Consider the following 15,438-nt stretch of genomic DNA (forward strand, 5'->3'; position numbering starts at 1 on the left):
ATTCTTCACAGTGCTTTGCATTATGCTCAATAAATATAAGCTATTATTATTAGCCATAGATTATACATTAATCAATTTATTTCTGGATGTAATAAAAGCCATAAAGATAGAATTAGGGTCTCAGAGTACAGAGTACTGTATGTTGTTTTTATATATTTATCTTCTAGTACTTTCTTCAGTTAACATTTCTCAGGAAGTCTGAGATTTTGATCTAGAACTTTTTAAGTTAGATCACCAAAAAAATTGCCCATAGCAGCAAAACAAATTCAGCAGAAAAAGTTAAAATTAGCTCCTTAGGAATGCTGAGAATGTAGTAATAAGTAAAAAATTATTTACATTTTTAAGTTTTCAAAGTATTTTAAAAATTAGTGTTTGTAATAAGCCACTTTACTCACCATGCTGTCATATAAATTGTTGGATTATTTTAAGCAATGTTTTATTTCCACATGTGATTTCAGGAAAACACAGCATGTGTAATATTAACTCAACAGCCTAACATCTTTGACATACTAGATTTTCCATATTCAATATATTGGTGATTATAAAAATAAATAAAATGTTTAAAATAAAATATACTAAAAATGACAAATGAAACACAAATTTAGAATCCAAAAAACAGTAAATTTCTCAGTGACAGGAACTCTTGCCTCATTCATCTTTGAGATTATAACCACAGTTCCAACATTTATTAAGCATATACTGAGGGTTTGGCTTGATGACCTTAAAGAGAAATGGAGCCTGAATTTTATTTATAGTACATCAGAAAAATAATGTTTGTAGATAATTTGTGACAAATATTAGAACATGTCCTTGAGTACATGACACAGTTGATCTGCCCGTGAAAATAACTGTCATTTGTCAGTGAAAACGTGAACGACACAAAGTGAATTTTAAATTTAAAATACTTAGTACTTGATTTATATAAAAAAGAAAAATAGGACAGCTCTATACTTACACTACATTTAGTGGTAAGGTATGGTTGCATAGTCATAGCATGTTTAACCATGAGCTGGGGTCTTATTTTGCTGAATAAGAACAAAGTGGTTATGCAAGCTACCAATCTTCCAGAATTCACACCTTTATTGTCAGAGTCTGGAAAAACAAACAAAAAATAAGACACTAAAATATGACAAGGCAGTGACAATTATACAGAATATTATTTAAATTAGTAAATATTATCTCCTGAATAGACTAGGTACATGCCTCAATAGAACAGATTAGCATTTCTTATGATACTAGACTTTCTGCATTTCATTTTTGTCTTTTATATAAATTACATATTAAGAATAAAGAAGAGGCTGCACTGTAGAAGGCAAATTTTACACTGAAGGGAGTAGGACTGAAGTTAAAAAATAGAATGGAAGTTGGGAAGTTTAGGGTTGGGCTTTTGAGAATAAACATGATGTTGGGTTGTATCTAAAAATGGATGAAAGTGAGTATGGGAAAGAAAGTTAGCAAAGGGGCACAAAACCAATTTAGCTGAGGCGATACTGTGTTTCAAGGTACTGGGAAAAAAAAGAGCTGCTACTATGGTAGGAGAGTGTTAGGAATGAGAAATTAAGAAGTTGAACCGGTGCTACATTAGAAAGGAAAACAAAATGCTTTTCAGGTGAGAGGAAAATGTTCTTGGGTGGCAAATTAGTTTTTAGAGGAGATTAGCAACTTTATAACATTTAGTAACAACAGTATCACCCTTAAAATGTAGGACAAGGAAAAAAAAGGAAAACAGAACAGGAGATAAAAAAAGAGGTACACATGGAAAATGAAAAAAAAAAAAAGAAAAAAACTCCATAAAAATATAAAGGATATCAATAATTTCCTTAGGTAACATAAATGTACCTCTATAAGAGGCAAATGGCCCCCAATTCTAGAGAATAACCAAGGCTATCTATTGTTCTTCATTAATGTATTACCAGGCATGGGAAGTAATGTTAGTCTTGTGTGCTTTAAACACTAGATGCCAATTATGACTTTTATAGTTTTATATAATTTATTTACATTTTGATTAATAATTTCAGACTTGTCACTGGTAAATAATATACTATAAAATATTAAATATGTAAGGAATTTGTTAATTTAAAAAATATTAATGGCTTTCCAGTTCAAGACTAAGCACATTTTATATAACAATTATATTAGGAATGTACTACAAATCTTTTAAAAACATTTTTATAATAGTTAAAACAATTTCATTTTGAGAGAAAATTTTATAGGATTTAAAAGATATCAGTTTTTGGATGAGTGCAGTTAGCTAAATATGCATTAGTCCCTGGACTTTTATTCCTGTTCAATATGACATCTAAAATTATATGCTGTTGAAGATATGTGTAAGAGATGAGGCCTATGCTTTTATTATACTGCTCTAGGTAATCTTAGTCAATCTTAACAATATAATAAAGGCTGCAACATCAAACAAAAAACAGATTTAAAAAGTAGTTCATTATTAGGCTAAGCAGAGCTAGAGGCAAAAATGAGAAATGTGCCCAAAGTATTTTAAAATATCTTATAAAATCAACTTAATGACCAATACATAAAATGTCTTACCAGCTAGAGATTCCTCATATTTAAGAATGTGCTCAACTAGGTTATCAACAAGTTGAGTACAAGCTTTCTTCACAGGTTTATATGAGGAATCCTCTTCGGACTTCAACAACTATATGTGTATACATATAAAAAAAAAAATCCCAGTATAATTATTCATTAGACAATAATAATAATAATGCAGTAAATGTATCTTTAATAAGTTTTCAATCTGTCATTAACTATTTTATACTACAAATACAAATTAATAAATAGAAATATATAACATGTTTTCAAATAACTTATAAACCAGTAATTTATAAATACTTTCAAACAATTTTAGTATGAAATATTTAAACTGCTATATGTAGGACCTGAGGTAGGATATGAGCGAAATGAGAAAGGGGAACTTCTTATAAGAGTACTACTCAATGCTAGTTGAATTATTTTAAAGAATCAGAATTCCATTCTTCATAATTCCAAGTCCTTTGATGTCTCAAAAAAATATATTATGGGGTTAATTACATCGTTTTCTAACTATATATGAATTGTACCTTAAATTGTGGAATTATAAAATAGAAGGCTATATTTCTTCTGTTATTCTTTAACAAATAATAAATAGTATTAAAGTGTTATGGATAATATAAGGAAAAAAGATAGCTAACTCTCCCCCCACAAAAACAACCTATCCAATCTTTCATAATCATAGGTCAATGGTAAAGTCATCTGAGGTATATCTGTTTTGTTAATAAAGATTAGCTAACACAATTCTGGAGATAGTAATGAAGTTGAAATGTGTATTTGACTTGTGTGAAGAGTTCCAGGCTGTCCAATATAACTTTCTGTAATGATGGAGATGTTCTAAATCTGTACTGCCCAATATAGTTGCCATGAGCCACATGCAGCTACTTAACACTTGAAATATGGCTAGTATTACTGTGGAATTCAAATTAAATAAAAATTCAAATTAATTTAAATTTAAAAAAGAAAAAACATGAGGCTAGTACTAGCAGCACATGTTTAAATTTTCACTACAAGATACATGGATAATTAAACCAGCTAAGAGCAATCAGAATAACACATACATTGCCCTCCAACTTAAAGAAGTAAATCAAAGCAGAAGACTTCAATTTACGGTTTCAACTCTGAATAGCAAATTCTCTTCTTGCTCCATAACTTAATTTCTTAAGCAGCTATTAAAATCACATGCTAGCCTGGTCTTTTTCAGGTAGAAGTATTAAACAATCCCCTTATTTCTATTTTTTCTTTTTCTTCTCCAAGATATCAAGTATACACAAAAGTATTCATCATAAATGCTGGTTCATGACACACCATCAATACTGGTAATGTGCTCTTTTACTTTAAATATGATACACTGTGAACTCAACTCAAGAACAAGAATATTTCCAATAATTTATATTTCCCAGTTTACTCCTTCCTTTACCTCATCTTCCTGTTTTACTTTCAAGGTAACCACTGAGGAATTTTATCATTTCTTTGCTTTAGAAAATTGTCTAAGCTGTATGTGGTTTATGGTCTTGCTTGATTTCCAATCTTCTAAAAGGTATCATACTGGATGTAGTCTTCAACATCTTCTTGCCTTTTTCACTCGTTGTCTCTAATCCAGGCTGTTGCATATAATTGTATTTTTATTTTATTCGTTTTCACTACTATACAACAGGTCATTGTGTGTATACACTGCAATTCATTTATTGATTCTTCTGAAGATAGGTTAACCACAATTTTAGTAGTATAATGAATATTCTTTCATTTGTCTTCTAGCACGCATATAGAAGATTCTATTGGGCATATACTTTGCAGAGGAACTGCTGGGTCATAGGACATATGAATGCTCAACTTTATGAAATAATGCTATTTAAAAAAATTGGTTGTACTATTTTCTCAATTAGTAGCAGTGTTTAATCTATCTCTTCATCATTTGTTATCATCTGACTTCTCAATTTTCGCCAAATGGGTGTAAAATGGGTATTGATTTGATATTTTCCATATTACTAATGAGGTTGAACACCTTATGGGCCATATGTGCTATTTCCTCTATGAAATGCCTATTTTTGACTTTTACCTATTTTCCTACCAGGACTCTTGCTTTATACTGGTTTGTAGGAGAGCAGTTCTTCTTATCTTCTTAATAATGATCCTTTTTCAGTTTACATGTGTGTCAAGTATCTTTCTCAATTTGTGACTTGCGTTTTCACTTTCTTTAAGATGTCTTTTGATTCCTAAATGCTCTTCGTTGTAAGGCAGTGAAATCTATTAATCTTTTAAGGATAATGGTTTTTGTGACTTATTTTCTTCTAAAAGTTTTAAAGATTTCCTTTAATCTATATGGCATTGACTGTTGAGTTGAAGTAGGAAACAATTTAAAAAAATTCTTATGGATAGCCAATTGTCCAAGCCCCACTTCCTGAAAATTCTTTCCCCATTAACTGCGGTGCCACTTCTTTTTTATAGTAATTATAGCCTATATATGTGGAGGATTATTTCTGGGTTCTCTATCCTGTGTCATTGATTTATTCAGTACCATACAATTTTAATTACTCTATCTTTTTAAAAGCAAGTCTTGATGTTTGGTAAGGCAAATTGATGTTCCTGCATTTTCAGAAGACAATTATTTTAGCTCTTTGCTTTTCCATACACATTTTATTGTCACCTTGACATGTTTGATGAATATTTTTTGTTCTTGATTTTGATGAGATCTCTTTTAACATTTTCCCATTTTGCATAATTTTCATTTTAGGTTTTGCAGTTTATTCTGTCAGATTTTATTTCTAGTTTATTAAAAGTTATCATTCAAAACTATTAAATCTTATCCAAAAAATACTGTCCTCTGAAATGATTACTCATTTCTTCTTTAATGTTAAATCTCTCTCTCTCTCTCTCTCTCTCTCTCACACACACACACACACACACACTGATGTTAAACCAGCTTTTCACTCATGATATATGTGTATGTATACATGTACACATATGAATATGTATACATTCACACACTTTTATCCACATTATTTTTGATGTATTTCAAAGTAAATCGTAGACATAGTCTATCCCTTTTTCCTTTTGAGATAAAATTTACATGCAATGAAATATACAATGTTTAGTGTACATTTGCTCAGTTTTGTAAAGTGCATTCACCATTATAACTCAAACTATGACCAAGATATAGAACAGGGGTTCTCCATCGTTAGCTTATATCAGAATCATCTGAAGAGACTGTTAAAATATAGAATGATGGCCTCCACTTTCAGAGTTGCTGATTAATTTAATCTGGGGTAAAGCCTGAGAACTTGCATTTCTAACAAATCGCAGGTAATCTCAATTACTGTTGGAACCACCAACAGACTATTGCCATTACCCTGAAAGTTCCCTCACGTTCCTTCCAAGTCAATCCCTGGCCCCCAACACCCACTCTTCTGATTTTTCCAATATAGTTTAGTTTTGCCTCTCCTAGAATTTCATATAAATGAAATCAGAATATGTACTCTCATATGTAAAGCTTCATTTACTCTGCACAAATGATTTTATTATTTACCTATGTTGCTATATATATATCAATAGTTTATTCCTTTCCAATGTGGAGTGCTATTAAATTGTATGGGTATATCAGTTTTTTTTTTTTTTACCCATTCACTGGTTGATGGAGACAGAGAGAGTATTTGATTGTAAACTCAGGCAGGAGAAACCAAGCTGCTCCTTAAACACTTTGCTTAGAAATCTCAACAAAATACACAATTTCATTGCTTGAAATATTGCCTTCCATAAAACACTAGAACGAGAACACAATTCAGCTAAGTTCTTTGCCACTTTTAACAAAGAATGCCCTTTTTCTGTTGTTCTAGCATGTTCCTCCTTTCTGAAACCTCATCAAAATGTCCTTTACTGTCAATATTTTTATCAATGTTCTGTATGTGATGACATGTATTCTCCAAGAAGACAGCTTTTCTACAGCTCTGATACCTCACAAGAACTGCTTTTACATGTCTCTTCACAGCAGTATTAGTTTTTTCTAGTATGCATCTCAAAACTCTTTCAGTCTCTACCAATTATCCAATTCAAAGATGCCTCTGCATTTTCAGGTATTGTTTTGGCAGCACCCCACTTCTTGGTATCAATTTCTGTCTTCGTCAGCTTGGGCTGCTCTAACAAATACTACAAGCTAGGTGCCTTAAACAAGAGAAATTTATTTCTCAAAGTTTTAGAGGTCAGGAAGTCCTAGGTCAAGATGCCAGCATGGTTGGTCTCTGGTGAACATCCTCTTCTGGCTTGCAGATGGTTGTCTTATTGTCCTCACATGGCAGAGCAGAGATCACCTCTCTCACATCTCTTCGTAGAAGGGCACTAATCTGATTCATGAGGGCTCTACTTCATGACCTAATTATCCCCCAAAGGTCTCATCTCCTAATATCACCACACTGGGGATTAGGGTTGAACACAGGAATTTTACTGAGACACAAATATTCAATCCATAGCATCCTTTGAGGAATCTTCTTGAGGGAGTCCCATACACTACTGAAAATTCATACTGCTAATTTTTCTGTTAACCTTCCCCAAAGAGAGCTATGGCCTTTTACCAAGTTAGCTGTCCACTGGAGAGAAGGAAATTATGAGACTTTTTAAGGATTACTAGACACTGGCTCTGAACTGAAACTAATTCCAGGAGACCCAAAACAGCACTGTGCCCCACCAGAGTAGGGGCTTATGGAGGCCAGGTGATAAATGGAGGTATAGCTCAGGTCTGTTTCATAGTGAGACTACTGGGTCTCCAAATCCATCCAATGATTATCATCTCATTTCCAAAATGTGTAACTGGAATAGATGCACTCAGTAGTTGACAGTCCCCACTTTGGCTCTTTGATCTGTGGAGTGAAGTGCTATTACAGTGGGAATGGCCAAGTGAAGCCACTATGACTACTTCTAGTAAATCAAAAGCAATACTACATTATTGGAGGGATTGCCAAGATCAAAAACTTGAAGGATTTGGGGTAGTGATTCACACCACATGCTTATTTGGCCTGTGCAGAAGACAGATGAATCTGTGAGAATGGCAGTGGATTAGGATAAACTTAACCAGGTGACAACTTCAATTGCAGCTGCTGTACCACAATGACACCACGTGAGATATCATTGCTTGAGCAAATCAGCACATCCCCTGGTACCTGGTATGTACCTACTGATGTGGAAGATGCCCTTTTCTCCATCCTTGTCAAAGGCCCACCAGAAGCAGTTTGCTTTCAGCTGGCAAGGCCAGCAATATACTGCTTTGTCCTACCTCAGGAGTATTTTAACACTCTAGCCTCGTATTACAATTTACTTTTCAAGATCTTGATTACCTTTCCCTTTAACAAGATATCGCACTGGTCTATTATATTAATAACATTATGCTGATTGCACCTTCTGAGCAAAAAGTATCAACTATTCTAGACTTATTGGTTAGACTTGTGTGTCACAGGGTGAAAAATAAATCCAACAAAAATTCAGGGGTCCAGTGAAATTCCTAGGTGCCTCGTGGTGTGGGGCATGTTGAGATATCCCTTCTAAAGTGAAGAATAAGTTATTGGATCTGGCCTCTCCTATGAACAAAAAAGAGGCATAATGCCTAGTGGGCTTTGGATTTTGCAGACAAATTCCTCATTTGGGTGTATTACTCTGGCCCATTTACTGAGTGATCTGAGAAACTATCAGTGTTGAGTGGGGTCTAGAATAGAAGGTGGCTCTGCAAGTAGTCTAGGCTGCTATGCAACATACTCTGTTGCTTGGGCTCTATAATCCAGCAGATCCAATGCTGCTTTAATTGTTGGTGGCAGGGAGGGATGTTGTTTGGAGCCTTTGGAATGCTTCTACATGTGAATTGCAGCAGAAGCCCTTAGGATTTTGGAACAAAGTCCTGCCATTCTCTGTGAGAAAGCTCTTGGTCTGCTACTGGGCCTTAGTAGAGACTGAAAGCCTGCCCAATCATAGGCCACTACATCACCATGCAATCTGAGTTGCCTACCAAGAACTGGGTATTATCTGACTCATCAAACTATAACACTGGGTGTGAACAGCAACACTTTATCATCAAATGTAAGTGGTATATCCATGATTGGGTCAGAGTAGACCTAAAGGCACAAGTTACATGAAGAAGTGGCCCAAATGCATATAGTTCCCACATATGCTACACTGCCTTCTCTCTCCTATCTTGTATCTATGGCCTTGGCCTCATGAAGAGCTCTCTATGATCAGCTGACAGAGGAAGAGAAGATTTGGGCCTGGTTTACAGAAGAGTCTGCATAATACGCAGGCACCACCTAAAAGCAGACAGCTGCAACACTACTGCATCTCCCTGAAGGACAGTGGTGAAGGGAAATTCTTCCACTGGGAAGTACTTTGAGCAGTGGAACTAGTTGCTCATTGTGCTTGGAAGAAAAAATGATTTGATGTATAATTACATACTAATTCATAGGCTGTGGACAATGATTTGGCTGGATGGTCAGGGACTTAGAAGGAATATGACTGGAAATTGGTGACAAGGAAATCTGGATAAGAAGCATGTGTACAGACCTTTCTGAATGGGCAAAAATGTGAAGATATTTTCCACATGAATGTTTATGATAGGGTGACCTCAGCAAGGAGTATTTTAATAATCCAGTGGCTAGAATAAGCCATTCTGTAGATACCTTCTCTGAGGTATCTTTCCCTAGCCACTCCTGAAATCGTCCAATAGGCTTACGAACAAATTGTCCATGATGGCAGGGATGAAGATTATGTACGGGCTCAGCAAACTGGACTTCTATTCATCAAGGCCAACCTGGCTATGGCCATCGGTGAGTGCACTATCTGCCAGCAATAGAGACCAACATTGAGTCCCTGATACGGAACCATTCCGTGGGCTTATCAGGCAGGCTGCAATGGATCGCTTCTATCATGGAAGGGGAGCATTTTGTTCTTATTAGAATAGACACTTATTCTGGATACAGATTTGCTTTCCCTGCAAATAATGCTTCTGCCAAAACTATCACCTGTGTGTGCGCGCACGTGCATGCACATACACACTAACAAAATTAGTGGACAGTTTGGTGCATGTGTGAATTTGAAGCTATTTCATACAATACTTGAAGTTTCCCTAGGAAACCACATTCCATGAATTGAGAATTACTGATCTATAAGAAACTAAAAACACATAAGTAATAAAAGTGAGAAATATCTGAAATTGGATGGACTAGAATACATGTATATGAGCTCATGAGGAAACAGTAAATGTGCTAATTATTTTTGACTCAAAAAAATTCTAATAATTCCAGCAGTCCATTCTCTATATCCTTCCTAGCTTCTCTTAAAGTTTATGCATAACTGCTAAGAGTGGTTATGTCTCCGTCACGTTTTATATAAATATTTTTGAGCTTTATTTCTCTATTAAACTCTGCTAGTTTAACAACTGTATCACAAAGTCACAGTGTCTATGGTAAACTACATAGTTGGCAGAAACTAAATTAGGAACACATAGAACAGGGAGAAAAAACTGAATGGACAACTAAAGAGGATGAGAGTGTAAAGATATAAAGAATGTTAAACTACTACTGCTTAGATATTATAAATGTAGTCATCTTTCTGCTTCCAACTTGCCAATAATACACAGGGATCGTATCTTAGAATCTTTTTAGTAATACTAAATAATATTTCTGATAGCTACACTTAATTTTTAATCATTTATTGCAATCAGATGAAACATGGTTATAAAGCCTTCTAGAAATTATAATGTCTCCTTTGGAATAGCTGACATAAATATAACTAAGATGACCATAAAGGTCTATAATACAGAGCTAATTATTTGATTTAGAAAGGAAATGAAGCCAAATATATCATGTAAAATTATGAAATGGAAGATGGTTTATGAAGAGTCTAAGATATTATAGAATGGGTAACATAAGCAAATACCATGAAGGTGTTTAAAAAGGCATCTTAGTAATTTTTAAAAATTAACATACTACTACACACCATGAGAATGGCTAAAGTTAAAAAGACTGACAATACCAAGTTTTGGTGAGAATGTGGAGCAACTGAACATTGCTGATGGAATAAAATGGTTCAGTTATTTTAGAAAAGGAGTGTGGCAGTTTCTCACTCACCACATGACCCAACAATGACACCCAGAGGAATTTACACAGGAGAAATGAAAACACACATCCACACAACTTGCAAACAAATATTCATAACAACAGTGTTCATAATAGTCCAATTTTAAACAACTCAAAAGTCCACAAATTTGTGAATAAAGAAATTATATTATTGATACCACTCACCAATAAAAATAAATAAAATATTAATATACTAGCGACATTCTGCTACTTATAGGAAATTAAACACAAAATACTACAAACTGTATAATCCCACTGAAATGAAATTCTACAAAAGGTACAATTATAGTGATAAAAAGTAGACCAGTGGTTTACTAGGAAAAGAGGGTCAACTAGAAAGAGGCACAAGGAAGCTTTTACAGATGATATTCTATATCTTGATTGTGCTGGAGGTTACATCACTGAATATAATTTTAAAATTAAACTGTACACCTAAAATTAGTATTTTTGCATATATATTATGCCTCAATAAAACAATTTTGGCTGTTAAAAATATACCAAATACTGTCTTATTACTAAAATATTGCTAAAAATAAAAAATTAAACAGAAACAAATGGACTTAACAAGATAGTAAATTGTTGACATCATCAAACAGAAAAAGTTATTTCAAGACAGATTTCTAATCGTATATCTTTAGTGAGTTATAGATAAAAAGAAATGCAAAAAAAGTCTTAAGTTGTATCCAGCAATCTTACTGTTAATATAGTAGGACAAAGCAAATAAAAAATTGTGTTCATTTCCTTGGGAACAAAAACTTTTTGCCTAAAAGAATAAAGTCAAACAGGTGAATCTCATAATCTTAAATATGAATTAAAAATATCAATATAAATTCTTGATTTTTCTCTTTCTAAAAAAACATGTATTTTGTAGCTCTATCCTTTAAAAAGACCTAAAACTATGATAACCCTTAGCAATGCACATCCAGAGCATCCAGATTATTCCCACTAAGGGGAACTGAGCTCTTCGGAAAAATGGCTGATTTCAGGTCTGGGGCAGAAAATGTACAAGATGAGTCTGAGGCATCTTGTAGATGCAGAAAGAAATCAGGTTACAGAAGAGTAATGAAGATATGTCAAAAAGAAACAAGATCAACTCAAAGAGGCTAATATGGGCAAAGGTGGGACTATTTGAGCTTCAAAAAGAATTATGATTGCAATAAATTAAAGTCCATCAAAGACATAAAAAATCTATTAGTTCAAAGTGATATTAAAAAATGAACAAACTCATTAGTCACCTTTGGAGGTTGACAGGAAAATTCATTATTCTGAAAACTGATAAGTAATGGAAAATAATCAAACATTTCCCCTGCCTTTCCTGTACAAACTATATGTCATGGTGACAGATCATCAAGACAAAATTCCTCTTTAAAGAAGAATCCTAGTTAATTAATATGAAACAAAATGAAATAATTACAAAAACATCAGTATTTTATATTTTCTAATGAAAATAATGAATTTAGGTAATGATCATTTAAAATCAATCCTGAAAGACTTGATAATAGATGCACCAAGCTGACAATACCTAAACTCAAGAGATTAAAGAAAATGGGAGAACTAAATACTATTTGCCTCCTAATGTGATGCAATAATGTTCAGCATCACCTATGAAGTATTCTTGTCCCTTATACTCAAAAGTGAACTTCAATATTATTAAGCCTCTATATGTAAGCATTTACAGAATAAAATGGTGGATAGAGGAACAACTTAAATGACACCAGAAGGAAGAGATCTATGAAATCCAGAATGTCAGACATTCTACAAAAAAACACACAAGTGGCATGAAAAAAAGGAGGGGTGAGGGGTCCACTATTATAGATTATGAGACTTAAGAGCCATATCAACCAAGCAACTGCAAACCAACTATAAAAATACATTTTGAGATGATCAAGGAAACGTGAACACTGACTAAGTATTAGATATTAGAGAATGATTTATTAATATTTATTTTGATATAGATGATAATGATATTCTGGTTATTTTTTTTAAAAGTAATTTCCGTTAGAGACAAACACTAAAGTATTTATGGGTAAAATGATATAAAGTATTGAAATTGCTTTAAAAGTATTACAGCAAAAAAACCCAAAAGATGGGAAAGAGAAAACAAGAGTGGAAAATTGCTGATAATTTCTGAAGCTGGATGATGGTTATTTCTATTTGAAAATTTCTGAAATAAAAAAAATTCTTAGGGAAATAAACATTTCCATTTATAGAATTTTAAAAGAACATGAATTGTGATTTAATTCCGCACTACTATAGGAAATTCCATGTATTTTATAACATGTCAAATAATGTAAATATTTATTTATTTAATGTAGTATGTATATCTAACTTATAGATCTCGTGTCTGTTATGTAGATGAAAGGGACAAGAAGAAAATAATTATCTGGAAGAAAGGGAAGATATAATTTCAATTACTGATTTAGAAAACTTGTAACAAGCAAGTGAATAATGAATTAAATAGGGATATTAACTAAAACATTCCGTCTAATATACCGAAATAAATTTTCCCTATTAACAGGTAAATACCCTCAAAATAACTGAAAAGGTTCTTTTATATCATAAAATCCACAAAGAACTTCTATTGGATTTCATGGTATCTGTTATCAGGAGTCCAAATAACACTCACATTTTGAAGGAGTTGCTCAAACCAGTCATATCCAGTATCTCTGCATGCCGCAACCTAAGGGGGAAAATATGGTGAAACTATCAAAATTAGAAATTTACTTCATCTGAATAAAATATACTTTTGCTATGCTTTAGCATTAAGTATATACATAAATGTCCTTAATTACAAAATTTATTTTTAAAGTAAATTTTTTTTCAGTAAACCAATAATTTACCAATGTTAAAGAATTTTATTCTAAAAATAGCTTGGAATACATTCAAGAAATTAGTGCAATGTATTGAAATTAAATGTGGTAATACATTTTGAATAATAACTTGAATCACATGCCGTCAGAAAAAATCTGTAAGATGAAAAACAATAAAACTGGAAATGTTTGCCTCATATTTTCCTTCTAGATAGATTCAAAGACATCAGTGAAACTGATAATCATGTAATTGATAATATTAAATTTCTTATGCTCGAAATATGAAAAGTACCATGAGTCAAAAAAATTTATAGCTTATGTGTATAACTAAACATACTAAAACTAATTTTAATTCATGTCTTCTGAAAAAGGTAGGAATTACTATCTCACTTCAGGATGCTATCCTTGGGCTATTGTATCTTTTCATCTACTTCTTTCCCTCTCAGTTTTCAATCATTGAAGGAATCTGAAGAATTTTAATACTAGTGCTAAAGTCAATAAATGCCAAAAAGTGGGACTAAGCAGAAGACCAATCTTATCTCACTTGTATCACTTGAGCGTATCCAGAAATATGAAGAAAGGAAAGTAGTACTAAATGTTGAAGGTTAACCAAATATCTCATTACTGTCTCTCCCTTTGCAAAATGGGGTACACCTCAACTAGGTCTGCACTGACAGGGCCTAATCCCTTGTTCCAGTTCTTCTTACCACATCAGTGATGTTTAAAATTTTCCTTGTCATTGCTTCTTTGTCATTGTGTGGAGTTGGAGTAAACCAGAGTTTTTGGAATGTTTCATTGACTAATTTCTAGAAGAAAAAAAATTCAACCTAAGTAACTACAACAAACATGGCAAAATTCTCAATCCTAAATTTTCATTAAAGCTTAAAACAAAGCTACAAATAACTAATAAAAACACAAAATACTGGCATTTTTTGGTGTGAATTCTTCAATTTTTTCAAATCGCCAATTAATTTCTCAGAATTATAATCTTTTTAAATTTGGCAAAGATTTTAAATGAGTGTTACTATGCCTAGCCCAGAACTTCTGCATAGTATACAATCAAATATTTCTGATCAAATTAAAAAATATTTTTACTTTTGGAGAAGTTATTTAAAAACAAAAGCAACAACAAAACAAATATTGGTACAATCATATATATTTAAATTCACTAGTAAACTCAGGGTTAAACTTTCAACAAAGTATTTACTAATTTATAAAACCAAGCGCATACCATGTGAAAATCAAAATAACTTCAATTGGATAGAAATTTCCTTTATATAATGTAATCTCTACAATGACATTAAATATTGTAATTGCTGAATTTGTTGGGAAAGATCAGATTTTATTAATTGATATAAGATCTGGAAATAAAAATGTATCAGTCTTTTTCTTGAATTTATAATCTCAAATATGATTCATTGTAAAGTTTTATATATTAAATCAACAAAATCTAGATATAGTAAACATTTAAATTATTTAAAACATTAATGCAACATAAAATTTAAAGTAGTCAATGTTTCATCTTACCTTAATGCCCTCTTCATCATTAACTCTGCGAATCATTTTTACACACATTTCTGTAATTTTTGGAAATGTTGGTTGTTCAATACAGATGTCTCTTAGAATCTTTATTACCCTTTTCCTGACACTGATACCAGTATCCTAAGAACAGAAAGGTGTTTTTAAAATGTCAAAAAAAGAAAAAAAAAAGATAACTAGGTGCATGAAATATGATTAAATTAGAAAATACCAATAAGCATACATTCACTATATATTAAAATGATAAACATGGTCCATAATTTCTTCTTTATATGCTTTCCTACTGAGATTACTATAAATATGTAATTACTATAATATGTAATTGTTATATTGTCATTATTTTTAAAATATGACAATTATTTTTAATAAAATATTTTTAAAATATGATACCCAATACATGAAAATATATTAAAAAGTAGTGAACACAATACTAGAGT

The 15,438-nt window shown here is 32.4% G+C and overlaps 1 protein-coding gene across 3 annotated transcripts in view; it reads right to left on the minus strand.

The window, feature by feature from the left end:
- Positions 1-15,438, minus strand: part of NIPBL (NIPBL cohesin loading factor) — a 166,339-nt gene that overhangs the window by 23,018 nt on the left and 127,883 nt on the right. For all 3 annotated transcript variants that reach the window (XM_039842640.1, XM_039842641.1, XM_039842642.1), the window contains 5 exons: positions 14,990-15,124; positions 14,170-14,268; positions 13,279-13,332; positions 2,545-2,653; positions 956-1,092 (listed from right to left, as the gene is read on the minus strand). In XM_039842640.1, coding sequence (XP_039698574.1) covers positions 956-1,092; positions 2,545-2,653; positions 13,279-13,332; positions 14,170-14,268; positions 14,990-15,124 — 534 coding nt within the window. The remainder of the gene's footprint in view (positions 1-955; positions 1,093-2,544; positions 2,654-13,278; positions 13,333-14,169; positions 14,269-14,989; positions 15,125-15,438) is intronic.

The sequence above is a fragment of the Pteropus medius genome, unplaced genomic scaffold (assembly GCF_902729225.1).
Source record: "Pteropus medius unplaced genomic scaffold, Ma_sr-lr_union100, whole genome shotgun sequence".
Lineage (NCBI taxonomy): Eukaryota > Metazoa > Chordata > Mammalia > Chiroptera > Pteropodidae > Pteropus > Pteropus medius.